The sequence below is a fragment of the Embiotoca jacksoni genome, unplaced genomic scaffold (assembly GCF_022577435.1).
Source record: "Embiotoca jacksoni isolate LCO1_2020_lvr unplaced genomic scaffold, fEmbJac1.0.p SCAF_3, whole genome shotgun sequence".
Taxonomy (NCBI): domain Eukaryota; kingdom Metazoa; phylum Chordata; class Actinopteri; family Embiotocidae; genus Embiotoca; species Embiotoca jacksoni.
This window is the reverse complement of record NW_027185381.1, coordinates 1,547,341-1,572,796: the sequence shown is the minus strand read 5'-3', so window position 1 is coordinate 1,572,796 and position 25,456 is coordinate 1,547,341. Positions and strand designations below refer to the sequence as shown.

Sequence of the window (25,456 nt, the reverse complement as noted above, 5' to 3'; positions counted from 1 at the left end):
TAGATTTTTTTTTTCTGAAATGACAATTATGTCTGCTTTAAAAGTGTTTTAATGAAACGTTTCAGTTTCATCTTAGAAAAAGTGAAAAATATTTCCAAGATGCTTGCTGACATCTTTAAATTGTTTGTATTGTTTGATCAACGGTAAAAAATAAATAAATAAATTAAAAAAAAAAGTAATAACAACTACAAAAAACATTCATGTTTAACTTACTATGAGACAAAAGAAATCAGGAAATCTTTACAGTGAAGAAGTTGAAAGCAGCAAACATTTAATGTGTCTGCTGAAAATGATCGAACAAATAACTACAGTAGAATAACTCAAATAGAAAAATTAAAATTTACTTTCAGTTGATTCAGAGTGAAATGCTGAAACTGTCAGTAATATTGAGAAATAAATAAATAATCAGGTTTGCCTTTGTACTTTTTTCAGAGAATAATTAGGTTTACTAAATAAATAATAAATAAATAACATGAAGCATCAAATCCAGAGGTCATAAAGTTAAATTTAATATGCAGGCTTGAACCCAGTTTACTTGACCGTTAACAGATCAAAGTGAAAAATGTTGCCGACATGACATTGATACGTAATGACATCACAACAACGGGATACATTTATAAATATGAAAACGTATTGTATTTCATAATCAACGTTCAGTAACTGAAACCTAAAACACAGACTGGGTCAACGATGAAAAGAGGAAAATGTGAGTGGACTTGGTCTGTGGGCTCGGTCCGCTCAGCTTCCTCTGTAGGTGCTGTAGGAGAAGCGACTCATCAGCAGAGGGAGGTGAAACCTCTGGTCCAGGTCCTTGATGGTGAACACAACCTGGAAACACACACAAAGGTAATGGTAGTAAAAAAAAAAAACTAAAAAAAAAACAACAACCAGTACTTATCACAGGAATACTCTTTTCATTTCTAAAATGGAAGCAAATATTGTGATAAACGATGAAAAGAAAAGAAATCCAAAGTCTCAGATTTCTGTGATGTCACATGTCTTTAAAATGTTGTTGTGATGATGCTGTGGTATCTTTAATATAACTGACTATATATAACTAATGACGACAACAAGGCTCATTGGGGCGGCACGGTGGTGCAGTGGTTAGCACTGTCACCTCACAGCAAAAAAGGTTCCGGGTTCGAATCCGGTCCTGGGCCTTTCTGTGTGGAGTTTGCATGTTCTCCCTGTGCTTGCGTGGGTTCTCTCCGGGTTCTCCGGCTTCCTCCCATCATCCAAAAACATGCACCTCAGGTCAGGTTACCTGGCGCCACGCTAGTGGCAGCCTGCTGCAGCAGCTGCCCCCTGAGAGCCCCCCTGCTGTAGTGAAGACATTTCCCCTCGGGGATTAATAAAGTGTATAAAATAAAAAATTGATACAAATTCTCAAACTCACATAGGCTCGTTTGTTTTGTCTGATTTGGCGCCACCTTGTGGTGATCAGTGGTCACAGCGGAAGGGTTTCCAAAATCAGCTATTATGAAATATTATGTATTTATTTGTAAAAATCTTTCAATGAGTCTTTGATGACCTGATTGATTCAATACTTAGTGACTTCATGTCATGTATTAATTAATCAATCATTTCTTATTTTCTGTATTTATTGTCCAAATGCTGAAAAATGGATTCTATAATCATCACACACATATAAAGGTGTCTAATTACTTTAATGATCCTAAACATACTGAATGTTAATGACACCCTGATGGAGGTGAATACAGGTTTCCAGCCACGGAGTCTCACCTCCACGTAGGGGTAGAAGGAGGTCTGACCCAGACTCTCCCAGTACGAACCGGTCTCAAAGCGCAGCTTGTACATGCCGGGGGTGAAAGCGTCTCTGCTGATGAGTCCTGGGCAGCGGCCATCTTCATTCGTTGTCCTAAAAATCAGGAAAAAAGTGAAAGTCTTCTTCAACTTCTACTTTATTTGTAATAAAGAAAAACTCTTCCTTGCTTCCCTTTAGTTCTGTTTACCATCTTGGTTCTTGGTCGACTGACCACAGACATAAAAGAGTTCGTAGCTTCAGGTCTGTAAAATGGTTCTGATCCAGAAGTGTCTTCAGCTGCAATACCAGCGAGTGCCACTAGAGGTCGGCTCCAAAAAGCCTCCGGCTCCATAGACTCCCATTCAACTTCTCTCATCAAATCCAAAGTGAATAAAATGTGTCCATCAGTTATCTCGGTGTTGTTAGCTAAAGTCACTCCTTCTTATTAGTTTTCTGGAGGTCCATCTGAAAATAATCCCTCATTCATTAGAAAAGAAGATTCAAGAAGACCTGTTTTTGGGGGCGTGTCTGTTTGATTGACAGGTCTGTGGTGCAGTCAGGTTACAGCTAACGGTGGGCGGGACGTAGTATCGTCAGGTTTCCAATCAGATCGGTCAGAGATTCTCTTCTATCTCTATGCTGTCCTTTTCTCTCTCTGCTCTCCTCTCACCCCAACCGGTTGAGGCAGATGCTCCGCCCACCTCTGATCCTGGTTCTGTTAACAGATGCTCCGCCCACCTCTGATCCTGGTTCTGTTTACAGATGCTCCGCCCACCTCTGATCCTGGTTCTGTTAACAGAAGCCCCGCCCTCCTCTGATCCTGGTTCTGTTTACAGATGCTCCGCCCACCTCTGATCCTGGTTCTGTTGGAGGTTTCTTCCTGTTAAAAGGAGTTTTTCTTCCCTCTGTTGGAGGTTTTTCTCCCTTAAAGAGGAGTTTTTTTCCCTCCTAGCTTATGTGGGAATTGTTGAATTGTTGAATTGTTGAATTGTTGAATTGTTGAATTGATGAATTGTTGAATTGTTGTGTTTCTCTGTATAATATTGTAAAGTCTTGCTGTAAAGACTTTAATGTGTTAAGTGCCATGAAATAACCTGTGTTGTGATTTGGCGCTATATAAATAAAATTCAATTAAATTCAATAAGAGCCACCGCTGGCTCCTCCCCCAGCTCGTCCAAATATGGTCACTTCCTGCTCCAAACCACTCCGAACTAGCAAATATGGTGACGGACAGAATCTGAACTGGAGGATTCATAACGTTCACAAACCAACGATGACGTCACTGATGGTTGATGACATCACTGATGGTTGATGACATCACTGACGATTGCCACTTGTCACTGACTTTTGACAAAATATTTAATATGAATTAAAACTTGATATACCGGGAAAATATAAATCACAGCAACTGATTATTTTATGCTCAAAGAAAGATAAAACAGCATTGAAGTGATTTAAAAACCCATAAAACTACATTTTGAAGTGTAATGACATCATAAATATAAAATTCACTCAAAGCCTACCCAACACTCAGCATGGACCAGATCATCAGCGTGGAGTTCAGTCGGTGCAGGCTGACGGCCATCTTGGCGCCGGGGACACCGTCGCCGGTGTTCAGCACATGAGTGGTCAGAGGGCTGGACTCCATGGTCGGATGCACAGGTGAGGACAGGTGAGCTCTGACTTCACAGGTGTCTCCAAGAGATGCAGATGATTCAGAGTCCTCATTAAGACCAGGAATCAAATCATTTATCCACTTAAAGATATAAATCGGGACTATTTATTCATATTTTGCACTAATTTATGTTCTCCTTATTTTCCACATCCATTTATATTTGACTGGTATTTGATCCATTTCCATTGTTCTATATTGTTGTGTTGTTTTAGAGTCTTAATACATCTTATGTCTTGTTGCCTGATTGTTGAACGGTGTGAGACAAAAAAACCTGCTTTACCTTCTCATCATAACCAGAAATGTCCTCAGACATCAATACAAAATGCATCATTGGACTTTCTTCTAACTTTCAAACTGATGGCAGCGGATCTGTTCTGCAAAACATCAAAACTCCCCTGAACGTCTCAGTTTCTGTGAATCAGTGGAAATGGGTCATCACGTCACTCAGGAGTCCTGTTCACTGTAATTTAAATGCATCCCGCCCCCCCCCCCATCAGCTGCTGCTGCCTTTGTGCTGACACAGCGGGTTTTATCAGGTGAGGAGACCCTCTGACACATGACTGACTGTGTACTGTGAATTACACAAAACCAATATTCCTACTGACAAGGCATTCAAATTAATATTTGAGTATATACAAAAAAACATGCAACATGTTCATACCAAAACCACCAAAAAACAGTTTCTTTTAAGAACAGTAACAAAGAGGAAAACAGGAGCAGCAGCATTCATCACATAAACAGACAAAATGATCAAAATTAGTATTAAATTAATGCACAAGTTTGAATCGTGTCACAGGAATAAATTCAGCAGCAGATTCTCAGTTAAATAAAAGAACCTTCAGCCAAAACGCCACCATATGACCTCACATGGGGTCCCAAGCTGTACTGAACTGTATGAGTAAACAACAACATGTAAATTCAGCCTAAAAACCATAAAAAATAGAAAAAAGCTTAAAAAGATCCGAGATAGAGCTCAGGTATTAACCTCAGATGAACGAAGCCAAACCTTGTGCTAAAAGTGTTAAATCTGTTTTCTGGAAACAGCTGCAGGACACTCACGTACTGGTGAAACCTCGTAGACATCAAAAATAAACTAAATTAAATAATAATAAATAAATTAAAGTGACAGTGAGTTAGTTGTAAGAGAAGTCTTACCTGTGCGTGTGTGTGTGTGTGTGTGTGTGTGAACGCTCCGCTCAGCTGCATCCACTTCATTTAGTCCCCAAAACTTCTGCAACTGGTTTGTTTGTTTCATCCGAGGCCACGCCCACCAGTTTGTTCCATCCGAGGCCACGCCCACCAGTTTGTTCCATCCGTGGCCACGCCCACCAGTTTGTTCCATCCGTGACCATGCTGACCGTTCATGGACACTGACCGAGCAAAGGTCTTGTTTTTAATGAATCATTAAAACCAGCAGCTTTCCTTCAGTCAACAACATGCGATCCACTTCATGGTTGTGCTTCTTCACACGAGGCTCCACTGATTGAATTAAAACACAGACGAGTTGTTTAGATTTCTTTTTTTTTTTTAATGCAACCTTGAATTATTTGCATGATCTTTCTTTGCTGCTTGATTTTGATTCCTCTTGCTGGCGGTCTCTTTACCTGCCTGGTCATCAGTTCTCATGTTTATAACCCACATTTCTTTTAGATATTTCTATTAAGCCATATTTGTGTTTATTTTCTAACACTGTGGTTGTTTGGCGTCAGACTCCAGATTCCTTTCATCTGAGTTTGATTGAAATATTTCTGATTGAAGCGAGATTAAGAGTGATGTTAACCAAAGTTGGTGAAACACAGATAAGTCAAACCAAACCTGACCTTTGACCTTGGTCCTAAACACCTCAGAAACTCTTTCTCTAATCACTCAGTTACTCTGGATGACGTTATCTTGGCCTCCAGCACCACTGTGAGGAACCTTGGAGCCATTTTTGATGAGGATTTGTCCTTTAGCCACCAGATAAAGCAAATCTCCAGAACTGCCTTCTTTCATCCACGTAATATAAATAAAATCAGGAAAATCCTTCCTCAGCGTGATGCAGAAAAACAAATTCATGCGTTTGTTACTTCCAGACTAGATTATTGTAATTCCTTGTTGTCAGGATGTCTAAATTACTCATTAAAAACCTGCAGCTGATCCAAAATGCTGCAGCAAGAGTACTGACGGGATTTAGAGAGCATATTTCTCCAGTTTTAGCTCCTCTTCATCTTCATCTCAGGCGAACCTGAACCATCCTGCAGTGATGCTGTTACAGGCTGAGGCTGTCTCCTTATACACTGAGCTTCTTTCCTCTCACTCTTTAACGCTTTATAACTCATCTCACCATCACATCTCATCAACTTCATGCTTCTTCTCTCCCATAGTTTCTTCTTCTTATCTGTTGTCTCCATTCAGTTCCTTCACTCGTGTAGTTTCTGTTCTTTCTTTTCCAGATGTCCCGTCATGGAGCTGCATGTCTCTGCTCTGTGATTGTCGTCTTCACCAACAGTTCTTCTCTTCTATCTCTATGCTGTCCTTTTCACTCTCTGCTCTCCTCTCACCCCAACCGGTGGAGGCAGATGGCCGTCCACCTCTGATCCTGGTTCTGTTAACAGATGCTCCTCCCACCTCTGATCCCGGTTCTGTTAACAGATGCTCCGCCCACCTCTGATCCTGGTTCTGTTAACAGATGCTCCGCCCACCTCTGATCCTGGTTTTGTTAACAGATGCTCCGCCCACCTCTGATCCTGGTTCTGTTTACAGATGCTCCGCCCACCTCTGATCCTGGTTCTGTTAACAGATGCTCCGCCCACCTCTGATCCTGGTTCTGTTTACAGATGCCCCGCCCACCTCTGATCCTGGTTCTGTTAACAGATGCTCCGCCCACCTCTGATCCTGGTTCTGTCGGAGGTTTCTTCCTGTTAAAGGGAAGTTCTGCTGTAAGGACTTTAATGTGTTAAGTGCCATGAAATAACCTGTGTTGTGATTTAGCACTATATAAATAAATTAAATTGAATTGAATTATCTCCAAAAATTTAACTGTTAAACTAATCAATTTGTTAACCTAAAAAAAAATGGTTTGATCAAACTGTGAACTAAATCAAACTGTTTTATTGTTTCTGGCAAAGATTTGATAGACTAAACTAAACCAAGCATTTTTAAACCCCCCAAAAAACTAAATTCCAAAACAGGATCTGTGAAACTGATTTACTCATTAAAGCGTGGTCAACTGATTTAGCTACAAATCTCAATCATATTATTTCATAATATCAAACTATTTAACAGATAATCTGAATCAATTCTGAACCAGTTTAATGTTTAAATTTTGAGCTTTTAACTCACTTTGCCCAAACTGATTTGTCAACATTTTTACTTACCAAGAAATATTAAGTGATGACTAAACTACCAGCAGAACCTGATGAAACCACCTGGTGGAAATGTCCCAAATGTAATCTTTCTATTTATATCTACTAAATGCAATTTGTTTTCAGAGTTTATGCTCATTTCAGGAAATTGTCAGAGTCTAAATAACAGTTTACAACTGATTTCCTGAGTGGTCTGAACAGTGAAATTCACTCTGTCATAAAACTGATAAATGAGCCTTTGGCTCGGACGCTTAATGTGGTTCTGTTCATACAGCTGGTTACAAATAATGAAATGAAGCCTGATGAAAGTAAACTGTGTAATAAGGAGCTGCCAGCTGCTGCGAGTGACTTTATTAACAGTCACCACAGTGTTGAAGTGAAGAAAATTGTAAAAATAAAATGTTAAAAATCTCAAATTCCAATATTTTGGAATATACTTTTCTCTGTGTAGCTCATTAAAAACTTTTCGAGGATGCAAAGATATTCAAAAGACCAAAATAATATCAAATAAATTGATCATGTAATAAATTATCCAAGTGCAGAGTTAATTTTTACTGCATACGGAAATTACTGTTGTTGAAATCAACGGCCGGACATCAAAGTGTTCATTTAAAAACAATGCAGAGTCACCACTGTAGTATGGTGCTTTATTAATGTGATGTAATCATATGATGCATTCGGAAATATTAATAATTTAACTCATAACTTTGCTATTTCCTCATTAATTACATGTCAAAGTGAATAAAGAACACTCAGCAAATTTGGAGAAATCAGGTTCTACAATAATATTGAAGAGCGAGCGGGAGTAAATTATTCACACTTAATGCTCCCGATGCAATTAATTTATCAACGACACTGATGAAGAGCAATGTGCTGCAAACATCACTGATGTTGTGGTGTTAATAAATAAACTGATGTTGTGATGTTAATAAATAAACTGATGTTGTGGTGTTAATGAATAAACTGATGTTGTGGTGTAAATAAATTGCATCGGGAGCTTTGAGTGTGAATCATTTACTTTCCAATCATTAATTAAATGGCCTAATTCACGTGTGTTAATGCATCAGAGTAAATAATTCTCATGATCCTGTTTCTTTTTCCAAAAGCAAAACAATCTTCAACAGACTTTCAAGGACAAAGTCAAATCTGACAAAAAGATTCCTTTTGCAGAAGATTCTTCAACAAACATTTAGGGTCTTATTTGATGGAGATTGTGAAAGTTTGGAGAAGTTTTCATCTTTTAAAGTACTTTCACTGAAACTTTATTCTTCCAAAAGCAGCTGTGTTTTTTCTTTTTGGGATTTTCAAGTATTCAGATGCTGTAAGCTTCATACAGGAGATCATAGTGTGCATTCAAACTCTATTATCATACTTTATACAGTATGTGACTAATATGAGTTAAAGGTTGGACTTGTAGCAGCTGCTGTGTGATTTCAGGGTCTTCTGTAATGTTTCCTCCAAAATCCCTGCAGCTCTCTTTCTGTGAGGCTCCGGAAGAGGCGGAGCTATCAGCTACTAACTGAGACATGGCTGCCTTGTCATTTAGGAACCACACGGCATTATCCAGGAACGCAGCAGGTTTAGGATTTCAAAAGAAAAGGGGGACTTGCTGTAATTGGAGCATAAGTCACATTCCTGAGATGAAGAGTGAATTTGAAATAGTCACCAAAGTATGATGATTAAAAACACTGCCAGCTGACTTCTTATAATTTGAGTCTATTTCTGAGGATGCTGATGGATAAAAAAAAAAGAAAGAAGCGAAAGCATGTTTAAGATGTGGCCTCGTCCACCACCTCCTTCATCAGCTCCCACCTCCTAGATGTCTGACAGCCAGTTGGAGGTGGAGAAGAAGGGCTGTGAGCGACTGGAGGAGAATTTTTGGCAAGTGCCCTTGAAAAGAAGCGACAGGAGAGGAGATGGTTCAGTTTTAGAGGAGCAGCAGAGGAGGAGCAGCAGAGGAGGAGCTGAATGCACAGAGCTGATCTCCCGACCGCTGACAGTTCATCTGGAGAACGTTCACCAGGATGAGGATGGAGCTTCTGTCCAGGATGAAGGCTGTCGGGGTCGTTGTGTTTATGATGAGTCTTCATCAGGCCTCAATTTCTTCTGCCCAGGTGAGTCTGCAGAAATTATAATGTTGAATGAATGACTACTAGCATATATAAACAGTACGTTTAACATATATTCAACTCCTTGTGTCGCAAATATACTTTTAATGGAACAATATAAGAAAAAAGACTATTTTGATTGGATTTGATCTGTTGCTTCTTTTTTTTATGGGTTTAAAAGACAAGTTAAAACATGTGACAAGATTTATTGACTTATTTCTGAATGTATTCATTTAAATTTATCTAATCTTATGACCAAGCCCTCAGCATCACCATCTACACCTCGAAAGCACTTTAAACTGCCTTCTTTACTTTTTATTTTCAATGTATTTCCATTCCTCTGTAAATCACTTTTATTTGCTTGTCTGAAAAGTGGCATATAAAAAAGTTTTAGTTGTTAATTTAAGAACAATTTCTAAAAAGGAAGTGCAAAATTATTTTGGTAACAGCCTAATAATCACAAATGGAGGCAAGCATTTAGCAAATAGTGGCAGAAAAACTATTATGTTATAAATATGTGTTTTTTAGGTTGCATATGACCAGATCTTTAACATGACTGTTAATGGAAATTTAATTTTGCAATTTCACAGATCAGTTTCTTAACTTTTTGTTTCATTCTGATCTTGTGACAGTTTGTCATGTTTGCAGTTTTTAGTCTGTAAGTTTCCTGGCGAAATAAAAGTTAGAAAAAAATAATGTCTGTGAGTAAAATAATATTAGAAGGCCAGGGCAGTTAAAGATAAGAATATATATTATCATAATTTATGTGGCAGTTTCATCTAAACAGTCGATACAGAATGATGATGTCAGGATCACCAAGGAGACTCATTTTCTCAAAACATAGTTGAGTTTGTTTATAGAACATATTGCAGATGATATGTTTACCTGACAAATGTCCCGGTTGGCGGTGACTGCAGTCTGACATGCAGGGCTCAAGTTCACCCTCCTCCTTCTGGGTCACTGCCGACAGCCGACCAGAGAGAAACGCCTCCATCGCTCAGGAGGTTGATTATGTGGCCGCTGCAGCGCATCGAGCTGCGTTTGAGCCGTCGGTGTGAGGTCAGCGGCCGGCGCTGGTCCAGTCTTCACCCACGTGTTACTGCAGCTCTGAAAACTTCACCTCTATGTATAGACCTCGCACCTGAAACACTGCAGACAGACAGGAGTTAAAGTCTGCTGGAGTTCTCTTCTTCAGGGAAATGACATGTGTTTTTGCACTTCCAATGAGGATGATAAAACTTTTACTTTTAAAAATAGAATCTGTCTTTTTTTATATTATTAAATAGACAGCAGTATGTTTAATGTTAAAGATGGTTAACATGGTTAACACCTGCCCTGGGCTTCTGAGTGTGATGTGTTTCTTTTAATGAGTTAAAAAAGCCCAAATTGACTAAAGGAGAGATGATCTCATGTTGCAGTTGCAGTCTGACCTCTGACCTTTCCTCGTCCCGTCCGCAGGAGTGTCCGTCCACCCACGATCTGCTGAACTCGCTGCGACAGGTGGAGAAGATGTTGGCGGTCCACGAAGCGTCGTACCAGCAAGGCGTGCGCTCGCTCAGGAAGAAGATAACTGCTCTACACAACACCACGATGGCCATCTTTAAAACGGGCAAAAACGGTGAGGGACGCAAATCTGGTCGGCGTGCCGATCCACGCGTTTGTATTTTTAGTCCAGCGTAAGCAGCTTTTTTTTCCCGCGCTGGCCTCGAGTTGTTATTTTTGTGTCTCAATATGAACCCTGCTGCTCCCAGATGGATGCAGTGTGTTGGTAAAGATGTGCTCGTGCAGGGCAAATTATGGTGTCAATTTTGAGGTGAAATCATGTTTGCACATCCGGTAGCTGAAACCAGGTCTCAGTGCAGCGCAGCGGAACGAGGGCACTTTAACAGACTTATCAGACCTACCCAGACAGGTTTAGTGGATGTACATATTTAATCACACTTACATAAATAATTAAAACTCTAAGTTTTGAACGCCACCTTCTGATTCAGTTAATCATGAAAAAAGGTTTGAACAATTTAAACACAGCTTAAGCCCTTTAAATTAATGATATGAAAGTAAATGATGCTCCCGATGCAATTCATTTACTAAAACAGCAACAACAGGGACATTTTGAGCACCTTGGTCTTTAGCAGCGTTGTTAATAAATGAGTTGCATCGGGAGATTTAAGTGTGCATAGTTTACTTATGCTCACTCTTCAACATTGTTTGTTTTGAGTTAAATGATCCACATTTCCGATGCATCACCTGACATGTGGCAGAACATTTTACACATCAGCTCAATGAGTTCTACTCAAAATACCATAAATCTGGTTAAAACGGGCCTGAGTGTCATCTGGAGGTCCCGGTCTGCTTTTTATTTTTTTCACTTTTCTTGAGAAGAGCTCGCTGTACATTAAAACATCTGCTGCAATGGTCTTTGGAGACTCCACCACTGCTGCACAGAGCAGCTCAGCGGGCAGCAGGTGTCTGAAGGAAAACTGCATTTTCACAAAATGATCAGCACTGTTTTTTATTTTTATAATTACTGTTATTGGCTCTTCTTAGAATATATATGGTTTTACAGCAGCAGCAGAAATGTTTACAATAGAAAAGTCACAATAAACTTGATGAATATGATGATGATGTCACCTCAGATTGTAACTAACACACCTGCTCCTAGCATCCTGCGCTAAACCAGAACCCCCCACTCATGGCCGCAGGCTGGGCCGAGTGTTTGGCGTCGGCCACGAGGTCCACTTCCTGTGCAAGCCTGGCTACGAGCTGATTGGTCCACGCACCCGAGTGTGTCTGGAGACGCTGAAGTGGAGCGGCCAGCGCTCCATGTGCACACGTGAGTCACACGTTCAGCTACAAGTCAAAGATAAGCGTGAATGCGAGCTGAGCATTTCTTTACTTCATCTTTCTCCGCAGGTCTCGACGGCGCCTCCTTCTCTCCGGCTGCTCCTTCCTCATCCTCACCCTCGTCCTTTCTTGCCTCTGCTGCTCTGTCGGCATCTTCCTCCTCTTCATCTTCACCTTCTCCTCACTCCTCTTCCTCACCCACGTTCTCCTCCCTCTCCTCCTCCGTCCGACCCTCTCACTGCACACACTTCCTGGGCTCCACCCGCTGCACCTGCGACGTGGGTTTCACCATATCAGGCCGTGACAGCAACATCTGTACGGGTAAGAAATATTTATTTTTCTTTGAAGTGACAATCTTTTAGTGACATCTTCAAATTGCTCGATTAGCCTGTCAAACTCTACAATATTTCATAAACTATCATCCAACAAATACAAACAGAATCCTCAGCTTGCTCTAACTGTTCCTACGGTTGCGTCTGCGTTTCAGATATCGACGAGTGTCACCTGTTTCCTCTCAGTCAGCCGGGTCAGCTCTGTGTCCATCAGTGTGTCAACACACCCGGCAGCTTCCACTGCTTCTGTCCAGCCGGCTACAACCTCGCAACAGAAGGCCGCAGCTGCACAGGTAGAGCACCTGAAACTCCACCGGGTAGAGCACCTGAAACTCCACCGGGTAGAGCACCTGAAACTCCACCGGGTAGAGCACCTGAAACTCCACCGGGTAGAGCACCTGAAACTCCACCAGGTAGAGCACCTGAAACTCCACCGGGTAGAGCACCTGAAACTCCACCGGGTAGAGCACCTGAAACTCCACCAGGTAGAGCACCTGAAACTCCACCGGGTAGAGCACCTGAAACTCCACCAGGTAGAGCACCTGAAACTCCACCGGGTAGAGCACCTGAAACTCCACCGGGTAGAGCACCTGAAACTCCACCGGGTAGAGCACCTGAAACTCCACCGGGTAGAGCACCTGAAACTCCACCGGGTAGAGCACCTGAAACTCCACCAGGTAGAGCACCTGAAACTCCACTAGGCAGCGCAGCGGTCGTCCCGTCAGTTAAAGAAACAATCTGGAAGATGTTTAGTTTAAAACGTTCAAAAATTTACTAAATCCATAGTGTGTCTAGAAATAATAGTGTTGATGCTTCATCAGAGATAATTAAGTATAATGTTACCAACCATCATCCATCAGTGATGTCATCATCCATCCCATCGTTGGTTTGTGAACGTTATGAATCCTCCAGTTCAGATTCTGTCCGTCACCATCTTGTTAGTTCGGAGCGGTTTGGAGCAGGAAGTGACCATATTTGGACGAGCTGGGGGAGGAGCCAGCGGTGGATCTGACCGATCTGATTGGAAACCTGACGATACTACGTCCCGTCCACCGATAGCTGCAACCTGACTGCACCACAGGCCTGTCAATCAAACAGACACGCCCCCAGAAACAGGTCTTCTTGAATCTTCTTTTCTAATGAATGAGGGATTATTTTCAGATGGACCTCCAGAAAACTAATAAGAAGGAGTGACTTTAGCTAACAACACCGAGATAACTGATGGACACATTTTATTCACTTTGGATTTGATGAGAGAAGTTGAATGGGAGTCTATGGAGCCGGAGGCTTTTTGGAGCCGACCTCTAGTGGCACTCGCTGGTATTGCAGCTTTTTTTTGTTTTTTTTTTTTTTTTTTTTTATTATTTTTTTAATTTTATTTTATTTTTTTGTCACTCCGCGGGAATCATTCGCTTGGCGTTTGGTCTGAACACACCGTCACAGATTTCAGTGTAACCCTGACTGATGGCAGACTGGCTGGACTCTACAGTGACTCTCTGTCGCTGCCTGATGCTCCGAGGGGTTTTAAAAAAAATGTCATTTAATTCTTACAAATGACATCTTTAAGGAGGATGTTTAGGTGTGTAACTTTCATCTCTGTTCTTTCCCATTCAGACATCGACGAGTGTAAAAACCACATTCACAACTGCACAGCGGAGCAGGTGTGTGTGAACACCTTCGGAGGTTTCCAGTGTGTGACGGTGGAGTGTCCTCACATGAAGAACGCTTCGTACATCAAGACGTCACCGATGTGAGAGACTGTAACACCCAGATCCTCATCTTTCCATCTTTCTTCCCAAAGTTTTCTGCTGAGCTGTCCATTTCTTCTACATCACATGTTTGTTGCCTTTGTAGTGATAGAGACCCGGATTCATACAGACCCGGCGTGGGTCGACCTCACCGGGTCTGTAAGGTGTCATTATCTAACAAATCCAAACAACACTCCGGATATTTAACTTGTTCAACCAACTAGTCCTGATCCGAGACCGTCGTTGGCTCCGTCCTGGAAACACATTTCAGGCTGATAAAACTTGTTATGAGAACTGCAAACATATTAAAAACACATTTTAATCTACAAAGGTTTTATATTGATAAAACTTTTCCATACACTAGAAAATAAATTGTTAATTTTGTGACATCATCACAATATAAAGAGTGAAACACTCGCCGTCCGCTGCACGGTGCACATGGGTGCTATTTGGAGTCCAGTATTCATTTAACAGATTCAGAGAAGCGACTGTAAGAAATGCAGTTGTTGTTGTTTTTTACCATAAATCAAAGTATCAGACAAATTAAAAAAAAATTAATTAGTGCGAGAAAAAATGTGGTGTTATTACAGTAATTTCAGCATTTTCACAACACTGCATTTTTCCTCCAACTTCCACAAAGCTCGTAAAGGAAATTGAAAGAGATTGAAACTCTTCGGTCAGATTTTTAACAACCAACTGATTTCAGTTTCAACACAAAACTCTGAGTCTGAATTTAACAGTCAACTGTTGAGCCTGAAGACACGAGCGAGCTAACAAACAAACGAATTAAGTGGAAGCAAACACACTTACTGCCCCGAAATACACGACAATTAAATCAAATGTGAAAAAAACACAATGAAACAGCAAACACAGCAAGAAGAGGAGGAATGCAAACGAGGCGAACACCACAAACCTCTCACCTCAGGAAACAGAGACCATGACAGTGATGGAGAGACATATAAAAAACAAAGAGTCTAACCACATCCTGTCTCCACCCGTCATTTAACGTCTCTCCTCCGACACAAACTGGGCTGCGACTCAGACGGAGGTTTGACCTCAGGCGAACCGAGGCTCCATCAGCTGATCACTCAACCAGCGTTTTCTCCAAACCAGTTTCAGAGTCGTGATTTATTCTTACAGCTGAATCATAATTGTAGACTACGGTAGGGATAGTGTGAAGGTCAGTTTGGTATTTTGGACCAGACCAAATGGTGGCAACGCGGGTCATTGGCAAAACTGGATTGTCCCTAAATCTGGACGAAGGAGCCACAAATCTCAGTTTGCAGCTGGCATTTAGAAAAAGAGGCCGAATCCAAGAGAAGGCGACAAAATGGGATCTTTACATTGATTAAACTGCAAAGTTTACTCTCTGTATTAGTTTTGTCATTGTTTGGGAAGCAGCCAGCAAACCTGTGAACCTGCCTGCACACGTATTTATCAAATGTAGGATTAACAGAGTCAAAACAAATCCTCAACATGAAACTTCAGCACCTTATAATCTGCAAAACATCATTCAAGGATTTGATCTGATCACTCGGACTGATTTAGAGCTGGTAAACAGATTATAGGGGATGGAGGAGGAGGAGGAGGAAGAGGAGGAGGACGAAGGAGGAGCTTCTACAACACATCAAGTGCAGCTGTATGATCTATATGGTGGGAGGCATTAGCATCTGAAGCTAACCACATTTAATTGGATAGATGTTTGTCACGTTAAAATTATCCTGCAATAAATTATTATAAGACAATAGTGATGACATCAGAAGAAGTTAACCTTACTTTTAAAACAAGGCGTGTGCTTATTGAAAGGGAGTTCCTTCTGACGGTAAGAATATCATTCATGCTACTGCTAAATTCAGAAGCCTAAGCTCTTTCATTGGACGCCGTTGCCACAGCGATGAGGCCAGTTTTGATGTTTCTCAATGACAAGAGAAGTTGTTGTTAAAGGTCAACGGATGTTCAAAAATCACAGACTGTTTCTAAAAGAGTTTGTAGCTTCAGGTCTGTAAAATGGTTCTGATCCAGAAGTGTCTTCAGCTGCAATACCAGCGAGTGCCACTAGAGGTCGGCTCCAAAAAGCCTCCGGCTCCATAGACTCCCATTCAACTTCTCTCATCAAATCCAAAGTGAATAAAATGTGTCCATCAGTTATCTCGGTGTTGTTAGCTGAAGTCACTCCTTCTTATTAGTTTTCTGGAGGTCCATCTGAAAATAATCCCTCATTCATTAGAAAAGAAGATTCAAGAAGACCTGTTTTTGGGGGCGTGTCTGTTTGATTGACAGGCCTGTGGTGCAGTCAGGTTACAGCTATCGGTGGGCGGGACGTAGTATCGTCAGGTTTCCAATCAGATCGGTCAGATCCACCTCTGGCTCCTCCCCCAGCTCGTCCAAATATGGTCACTTCCTGCTCCAAACCGCTCCGAACTAACAAGATGGTGACGGACAGAATCTGAACTGGAGGATTCATAACGTTCACAAACCAACGATGACATCACTGATGGATGATGACATCACTGATGGTTGATGACATCACTGATGGTTGATGGTTGTTTGAAACAAAGCAACACGGTGACTCGACTCCCTTTAACCAACGTCATGGGAATAAAAACTGGCTAAAAATAAATAAGACTGAAATGATCACATTTTGTTTTATCTGATTATCTGAGTTCCCTCCTCAACACAGCATTATCTTTCTTTCCTTTTTTAAATTTTTACTTACAAATCCGAGAATAACTGTTTCTACCCGTTTTGCGTGTCCCCAGGCGCTGTGAGAGGAACCCGTGCATGCTGGGAGATACGACATGCACTCAGGCACCAAACTCCATTTCCTTCCACTTCCTGTCTGTGGTGTCCAACATGTCCGCCCCTCGCATCCTCTTCCGGGTGTCCGCGGCTCGCGTGCTGGGCGACACGCTGCGGTTCGGCCTGGCGGGCGGCCGCGGACGCGGTCACTTCAGCGTGCAGCGCTCGGGCCGGCAGACCGGCACCCTCCTCCTGGTGACGCCCATCGGGGGTCCGGCCACGCTGGAGGCGGAGGTGGAGATGAGCGAGCTGGAGCACAGCACCCTGCTGGGCCGCTACCTCACCAAGGTCACCCTGTTCGTCTCTCCCTTCCAGTTTTAGAGGTGATGGATGGGCTACAAAGTTCAGCGTTAAAACGGGTTTGTTTTACCAGTTTACACAAAAAAACCTTTTAAAGTCTGAGAAACTATGAAGAAAATCTCCTTTTTTAAGCAAAATAATCATCAAATGCTTTTTGAATAGGTAATATTTGCCATTACTGAAAAGAAAAAGTCCAGTCAGAGAGAAGCAGTTCATCCCGACCAAACTAAATTAACAACTCTGTCCCTCCAGGAAATCGTGATCTCTGCGATCTCCACAATATTTGTAGGAGCTTACAAATATTTTTTCTTAATTCCTGCGATTTTTTTTCTCAAAAAACTTTCGTCGAAAGTACGTCTTTTCAAACAGAACTGGCTTTTTTTTTTAACACAAATAACTCATTTACAATCAGTGGTTTTCCTTCTGTCGCCAAAACAAACTGGGACACCAGAACGAGCAGAAAACCCGGAAGTGACGGCGTTTGCAGAATTACTGGATGTTAAATGAGTTTTCTCCACACGTCCAGTTGTCAGAGACGTCTCTTTGTTTGTTTCATCCAGCAGGTCTATGTGTTGAATGAACATGAATTAAACAGCATCTAAAGCTCTTATTTTGAAAGGCTGATGTAGTCCTTGTTTCTATATTCCAGTCACAGACGCTCTGTTCTGGAAACATACGCAGCTTTTAGGACCTTTTAGGACCTTTTAGGAGCTTTTATCTCCACGGTTCTCCAAGTTCAATAAATACATAAAAAAAAGATAAGAACTAAAATATTTCTGTGACATGCAGCAGGATTATTATCACAGGAATATTTTACACATCATTGTTGATCGGGTATTGCGTTAAAAACATTTTACAAAAGAAATTCCACTCCAATTTTTTTCTAATTCCTGTATTTTCACAGCAAAAACACAATTTTTTTTGAAAATCTGCCACAAAATCTAAAATCTTTGTTCACAATAATCACAAAAAAACTCCTGGAGGGACTGAAAAATGGGTTTATTCACACAATTAAGTCAAAAGACATATTTGTACCGTCAACTCGAGCAGTTTGAACTCCAACAGAGAAATGTTGAAGAAAACGTGATGTTGTGCAGCACAGCTGATTATTTCCCATCGTTTCCTTCACTCACCGTCGGGACTTCAGTCGAACTGATCCAGTTAAACTCTGCGAGACTTCCTTCAACCCTTCGACTGCTGCTGTTTCATCGAAATACAGTTCATTTCAATTAGGTTTCAATTAGACTGTAAAGATTACAATAGTGTCAAACCTAATTTAAAAACTCTGACCTTTGCACCCAATAAAGTCAACAGGAAGTGCAGTGAACAGGAGGAACCCTGTTGCAGGTGTTTCTGGGTTTAAAGAGAAGGCGTCAGACCACTGAGGGTTTTTGACGACTTGCTGAAACTTTTGAACTTCTTTAAAACTATAACTTCTGTATATAATGTGACTCGGTTCAACCGGACATTTATCGCATTTAAAAGCCGAGTTTAAGACGGAACAGAAGGTTTTCAGTGTTTAAGAGAACTGACATCCTAAATCTGCCATTTGAAAAACTGAAGATATGAATGTGATTAGTGAAACAGCAACACTACAACTATTCCCACATTTCCCTCTTTAGTATTATGTATTAGCCAACAAAAATCATTAAATTCCAACTCAAACATTGTACAAATATTACAAATATGCTTCTAAACAAAAGTTATTTCTGAAACATAAACACAGTCATTCAGAATATGAATCACAGCTTTTCACTTTTAACCATCAAACAAGACCAATAAAAAGGTATTGACCTGGAGGCCAGCCAGGTTCCTTTGCTCAGAGATCCAGGTGAGCTGGCTTCCTGTATAGATAATGTGGGCGGAGCCACAGGAAGCAGTAGGCCAGGTGAAGCCCTCTACCTGTACTCCCACCAATACGACCATTAACTTGCTTCATTTAAACCGACATATTTTTTTCCACTGTAACCAGATTTCTGAGACAAAATGTTTTTCTTCTTGTTTTTATTTGTTTAATGTTTTTTTTTTATATTTATTTAGTTAGTTTGTAATTCTTCAACATATTTTATACTTTTTCCTTGTTAACCAAATTATTGGATGACTATTTAAGGATTTGGGAAATACTTTCAAAATAATGGTAAATGTTGAAAGTCCCAATATAATAATGTGTCTAAAACATGAAATGCTCAGATGACGTTTTCCTGATAAACTTATATTTGTTCTTTCTGTCAAAACTCAACTGTTTTATTTGCATTCAGATTATATTGTTAAAGAAACTGTGTTCAGATCAGAATAAACTTTTTTTTACCCCGACAGATTTTATGTCTTGTGTTCTGTTCGAAGCCGTAAATCATCCCGAACCCAGTTTTTTTTTGGATGTTTTTAAACATTCATCGTTTTTCTCGGAGGAAACTGAGTTTGACGTGTTTTGGTCCGTCGAACTGAAGAATGTAACACGGATCTGTCAGACGGCCCGAAGCCTGCGCGGACCAGACAGAAAACCAAAAACCGACAACACAGACGCACACATACAGTCACGTATGTTCACACTGTATGTAGGAACATTCTCACATACAGACACACAAAACACACAAACGAATGGAGGCAGCGTCAACTCAATGTAGCTGTGGGAGACCTTCAGCAGGTCCATCAGCTCACATTACAAACACAACGTCATGTGTTGTTTTCTTTCATCAGATTATTTGGCACCACTTGGTGACACAAAAACATGCAGCAGTTCAACTTAATTAAAACATGTAACTCATCTGATATTTAAAAGTTCAGTCTGATGTTATTCTTTATTTGTTTTATGATCAGCAAATCTTCTGAAAAGATCAAACCAGTTGTGTTTGTTTCAGTTCTCTTTGACTTCCCGACTGTCTGCGCTTCTCAGCTCCAAACCGGTTGGAGAGTTTCACCACTCGGTGAAAGACTCTGTTGGAAAACAATCCGACAATTTAAAAATGATGCTGCTCAATGGATTTCACCATCTGCGGTACAAAATATCATGAAAAGATTCAGAATCTGCAGAAATCGCTACACAAGAAAAAAAAAAAAAACAACAATATTGGATGGTGGTGATGTTCGGGCCCTCAGGCAGCACTGCATTAAAAACACACTATTCTGGAGTGGAAATCACTGCATGGGCTCAGGAACACTTGTGAAAACCATCGTCTGTGAACACAGTTCATCGCTGCGTCCACAAATGGGTTGAACATATATTTAAAAAAAAAAAAAAAAAAAAATTCCTCAGTTTCAACATTTGATGTTTTCTTTGTCCAGTAAATGTGTGTGTGTGTGTGTGTGTGTGTGTGTGTGTGTGTGTGTGTGTGTGTGTGTGTGTGTGTGTGTCTTTTCATTGGATTTGTTGATAATAAAAAGTTACAGGTAAACAGCATCCTTGTGTAAAGACGGTTCTGAAATAAACAGACCGAATAGCAGAATAGAAACCTTGCAGACTTTATTATTATTAATAAACTGTCCAACTTTCATCTGCAGACCACAACAAAAAGAAACCAACAAAAAAAAAGTGGACAAAAAAATCAGGAGTTTTCAATGAATTCAGACATTAAACTTAGTTTACAAAAAGATCTTTATCATCACCCGCTCAAAAGTTCTCGTTCTCATCGCGCCGAACAACAACGACAGTGAGGAACCAACCAGACACACACACACACGCACACGCACACAGACACACACACACACACACACGCACACACACACAGACACACACAGACATACACACACACACACACGCACACGCACACAGACACACACACGCACACACGCGCACACACACACACACACACACACACACACACACACACACACGCACACAGACACACACACACACACACACATGGTTTGTGGATGTCCTGTACAGAGCGGTCCCTCGGCGGGACGATGATTAGGCACGCTTCGATAAAAAAAAAACAAACGACGTCAGATGAAAAAAACAAAACAAAAACAAACTGAAGGCAGTTCAATGAATCAGAACGTGTCATTTACAAGCAGGGAGGGCAGCGCTCACCACACCAAGCTCAAACAATCAGAAAAAAAACAACTGCACAGTACACAGTTTACAGTATGTCAACACTCAGTATAGTACACATGTACACAATCAGCTGGAGCGGCCGAGGAGCCTCGCGCAGCTTCACTCGGACGCACCGACACCTTTTCAAGCACGAGATTTTGATCAAACCGAGACCAAAGAAACGCTCGACGACAAACAAGGTGAGGACCAGCTGGACCGCGATCCTCCTCCGGCTCCGTCGACCTGCAGCCCAAACACAAGCGGGACTCGGTCCGGTTCACGGCACACGTTTGGATTTGAGCAGGAAAAGCTGCGACGACCGAATTATTTTCTGCAATTCATCGTTTTTCTTGATTCGTTTCTATAAAATGTTGAAAAAATAACTGATCAAATTTTGCCAAACATCTCACGAGTCCAACATCCAGCAATAGTCGGTCCACTACCACAGAAGACAAAACGAAACCAGCAAATAAACACATCCCAGAATTTGAAGATTTTCTTTGAAAAATTAAATTAAATAAAAAAAAAAAAAAATCTGTTTTTTTTTGTTTTTTTTTCTTTCCAATTAAATGCGTTTGTTCGTTCTTCTCCAATCGTTGGTTTTCTGAGCCATGAATCCTCTTCACGTTTGGTTTGTATGAAAGCACCAGTGGTCGTCCCCAAAGTATCATCACATTAAACATTCCCACGTTTCTGTCCTGTCAGCTCGTTTCCCTCCATCTCAGATTACAGATCTAAAAACAGAGCTGCTCTCCAAACATCACCGACAAATTCAATTTGTGGCGACGAGGCGTTCACTGCCCTACGTGGAAAATCTGCCAGCTGAAGCAGGTTGATGCCTACAGGACTTCCTCTCCTCTCCTCCTAACCTCTACAGCAAGGACTCCCGCTGGAGAACAAGGCAACCAGAGAACATTCAAATCATAAGAAAAAAACAACAACTTGACCTTTAGTAAACAAATAAATAAGGCCATGACAAAACTATTTTATATATATATATATATATATATATATATATATATATATATATACACACACATATATATATACATACATGTATATACATATATGAATATATATATACATGTATATATATATATATATATATGTATAAAGTAAGACGTGTAATGATCCCAGTATCAGCTTTGCACAAAAAAGTTCACATCTCTACAATAATCTAGATTCTTTTTTACGTCTTTATTGTGTTTGTTGTTGTTATTGTTGTTGTTTTTTCCTGCATTGCTTCCAGATTTCCATAAAAAAAAAAAAAAAAAAAAAAAAAACTTCACGATGCCGAACGGTCGCTCAGCGAGATCGGACTGGGATCACACGTTGTCATGGTAACCAGCCAGTGTTTTCAGGCAGTGAGTGTGATGTAAAAAACAAACAAACAAAAAACATCCCACCCACGGTGGGAATGGAGAAGAGTAGCCAGTGGACGTGGTGCGTTTATGGCACAGGCTGGGTAGTGGGACAAATATAAATCCGGAGTGCCTTGGAGGAGAGCTGAGGTCTCCGGGTCAGAAAAATGACCACGAATAACTGGTGCTGTAGGAAGAGAGCTGGCTCGGAGTGTTTGTGAAGTGTGTGTTTCCCCCGCTCCCCTCATCTTCATCTCATCTGTGGCTCGGTGGAGGGCTAGTTGGCACCGCCCGCCTGGCAGTCCCATGGCGATAAAATCTAACACACATCAGCAAAAACAAAACAAAACAAAAAAAAACAACAGCAAAACAACTCCGTTAACATTTCAGCTGAAGGACAAACGAGAAGAATATGGTGATAGAAAGATCTCTCTCACACACACACACACACACACACACACACACACACACACACACACACACACACACACACACACACACACACACTTTTATCAAGCATTAAAATACTGGATTCATTAAACTGTTCTATACACGAGCATTTCCCCGTCCCACTTTCTATAAATTTACACTTAATATGATTTCATTCACGACCCTTCAACTCACACAACAACCCCCCCCACCCCCCCACCCTCACCCCGACCCCACAGCGAAGGAGGGGTGGGGGGGAGATTAAAGCAGAGTAATACTGCATCTACAACTGCAGGACGACCCGCCGCTCTGGATCAAAGCTCAGGAAGAGAAGAATAAAAAGACGATGAAGGAGGGGCAGCGGTGGGCGTGGCCTCCAAGTAATGGCCACGCCCACTTCCAGCAGCAGGACTGTGGTGTCATGTCATTCCCACGTGGCAGCGATGTAAGAGGACAAACGGGGCGAGAAGAACCGAAGTGTTGAAGATGATCCGGTGGACTGTTCAGGGCTGCGATGGGCGTTAATGATGCGGGGAGGGGGAGGGGGGGGTCCTTTTCAGTGGTGGTCGTTTTCTCCTGTGGGCATGTCCTGACCCCGGAGTGGGCGGGGTCTACCTGTTCTTCAGCTCCTGAGTGACTCGTTTGGTAAATCGGCCGCAGAGCAGCCCCATCAGGAAGAGCATCGCCACACCCGCACCGACCACCGTCAGGATGTAGTTCTTGGACGGTGATGTCATCACCTGCATGGCCAGGTCGGAGAAGCCCTCAGCGGGAGCCACCTGGTGGTCGCAGGGAGAACAGCAACATCAGCTGTGTTCACGTCATTCATAAGTCAAACTATAAAACTTCTCTCATTCCGCTGGTTAAAAAAATACAAATCTTTAAACTTTATATATAAGTTATTCTTTTAATTTCAAAATAAAAGTGTCTCTGTGCAGTTCAATCACTTAATTACAAAGTGAAAGACCATTTAAACCTATTTTGAAACTGATCAATTTAACTAAAACAATAGAAGTCACTAAATTGATCAAGTTTAAATTAATCCACTTTGAACAGATTTTATGCACCTTGTTCATTTGGTTTCAAATTAAAAGTAAAACTTATTATAAACTGCGTTTCAGGCATGTTATTCCATTAATAATAAATAAAATCAACACATTTCCCCCCCCCCCCAAATGTGGAGGGGGTCCATCTTGAGATATCTCATATTTTCAGACACCCTGTCGTCATCTGAAGGTGCATCACCGGTTGCGGTGACGTTACCTTGGCAGCGTAGCTCCACATGTCGATGCGATCCTGAAGTCTCTTCTTGCACTCGGGCTGCAGACGAACACGTTTGTCCTGCAGCGCCTCCATCAGGCACGACATCTCTGAGAACAGACGCACATTGTTGTGTTGACCTGAAGCTGCTTTGTTGGATGTGAGATGAGTTTGGAGCTATTTAGTTTGAAGTTGATGCTTGAAGATCCAATCATCTCTAAGACGTTTAATTCAACAGAGCAAATCAAATAAAACGGATTGTTTAAAGTTGTCATATTGACATTTAAGGTGCATTAATTATTTAACATCAACTCGAAGCCTCATTTTAATTCGGCTCCCAGATGCGCTTTAAAAAATATTGCATTACGCGCCAATACAAACTCAACACTTCCTGTAAGTGTTTCAAATTAAGAGCCCATTGGTGTTTCAAGAGAAACCTTTGGTCTCCTGACAACGCTTTTATTGTGAAACATTTGCAGGAACATGATGCGACTGAAATCAGACAATAAAACCTGAACTATTGAAAATAACAGGATTCTCTTTTTATAATCATGAAACAAAAGATTATAAAAGGTAATAAAAATGAGGATTTCAGATTTTCCAGGGTGTGCGTTTGTTTGTGGACTCACGGCGTCCTTTGCCCGGTGGGATGGCAGCACAGTGGTGTTTGATGTCCAGAGCGCAGGCTGTGTGGAGGACGGGGTCCACGAAGATGTCCGCCTTACTCTCCTTCAGCATGTTCAACACCTCCTGAGAAGGATTAACAGGATGGAGAGGAGGAGGAGGAGGAGGAGGAGGATGAAGGAGGAGGAGGATTGGAGATGGAGGAGGAGGAGGAGGGGGCAGTAAAAGAAAAAGAAGTGTGAGGTGTTGTGAAGTTCATGAATAATCCTGAAACTCTGGAACATGTCATCTTTTAAACATAAACTCAGGGGTCACTTTATCCCGAGTGTCCAGTAGGGGCAGCAGAGAGTCTGTTTACCTTCTTACATCCTTCCTGTTTGATCTTCAGCAGATTGAACTTCAGACACTCCTCCACCTGTCCGGTCTGCTCCTGAGCTGCTGCCTCCTCTGGACAAAGTCTGGAGATCTACACTCACACACACACACACACACACACACACACACACACACACACACACACACACACACACACGCGCACACACACGCGCACGCGCATGCGCACGCGCACACACACACACACAATAATTATGATAATCAATAATCACCATATTATCCTAAACAAAAATATAAAACAGTGTAAATTTTTGTTTTTCACCTTCACATTGTGTAACAATCTTTTGCATATTAAAATACCAATCAGATAAGTGTGTGTGTGTGTGTGTGTGTGTGGTGTGTGTGTGTGGTGTGTGTGTGCGTGCGTGTGGTGTATGTGTGTATGTGTGTGTGTGTGTGTGTGTGTGTGTGTGTGTGTGTGTATGTGTGTGTGTGTGTGTG

At 41.4% G+C, this 25,456-nt stretch overlaps 3 protein-coding genes across 8 annotated transcripts in view; 1 reads left to right on the top strand and 2 right to left on the bottom strand.

Annotated features, from left to right (window-relative positions):
• Positions 1-485: 485 nt before the first annotated feature.
• Positions 486-4,672, bottom strand: LOC138206183 (5-hydroxyisourate hydrolase-like). Of its 6 annotated transcripts, none has more exons than XR_011178919.1 (5): positions 4,596-4,669; positions 3,289-3,521; positions 1,744-1,879; positions 1,118-1,320; positions 742-828 (listed from the first exon to the last, which is right to left on the bottom strand). XR_011178919.1 is itself a non-coding variant. In XM_069162730.1 (4 exons), the coding sequence occupies exons 1-4, from the start codon at positions 4,653-4,655 to the stop codon at positions 739-741; spliced, it is 486 nt and encodes a 161-aa protein (XP_069018831.1). In that variant the 5' UTR covers positions 4,656-4,672; the 3' UTR covers positions 486-738. The 6 variants fall into 6 exon arrangements, 4 of the variants coding, with proteins under 4 accessions (XP_069018831.1, XP_069018830.1, XP_069018833.1 ...); XR_011178920.1 differs by having other exon boundaries at positions 764-828; positions 1,123-1,320; XM_069162730.1 differs by lacking the exon at positions 1,118-1,320 and having other exon boundaries at positions 486-828; positions 3,289-3,488; positions 4,596-4,672.
• Positions 4,673-8,832: 4,160 nt separating this feature from the next.
• On the top strand, positions 8,833-16,936 carry LOC138206357 (fibulin-7-like). The gene is made up of 7 exons (XM_069162996.1): positions 8,833-8,898; positions 10,351-10,501; positions 11,555-11,725; positions 11,806-12,057; positions 12,224-12,361; positions 13,683-13,818; positions 16,576-16,936. The coding sequence occupies exons 1-7, from the start codon at positions 8,833-8,835 to the stop codon at positions 16,934-16,936; spliced, it is 1,275 nt and encodes a 424-aa protein (XP_069019097.1).
• Positions 16,937-20,358: 3,422 nt separating this feature from the next.
• The window catches only part of LOC138205811 (Golgi apparatus protein 1-like), a 29,320-nt gene continuing 24,222 nt past the window's right edge, over positions 20,359-25,456 (bottom strand). Inside the window, exons 22-26 of the mRNA XM_069162092.1 lie at positions 24,981-25,088; positions 24,628-24,748; positions 24,002-24,108; positions 23,354-23,517; positions 20,359-22,628 (exon numbers count right to left, since the gene is read on the bottom strand). Of these exons, the coding sequence (XP_069018193.1) occupies positions 22,565-22,628; positions 23,354-23,517; positions 24,002-24,108; positions 24,628-24,748; positions 24,981-25,088 (564 nt within the window). The 3' untranslated portion in view covers positions 20,359-22,564. The remainder of the gene's footprint in view (positions 22,629-23,353; positions 23,518-24,001; positions 24,109-24,627; positions 24,749-24,980; positions 25,089-25,456) is intronic.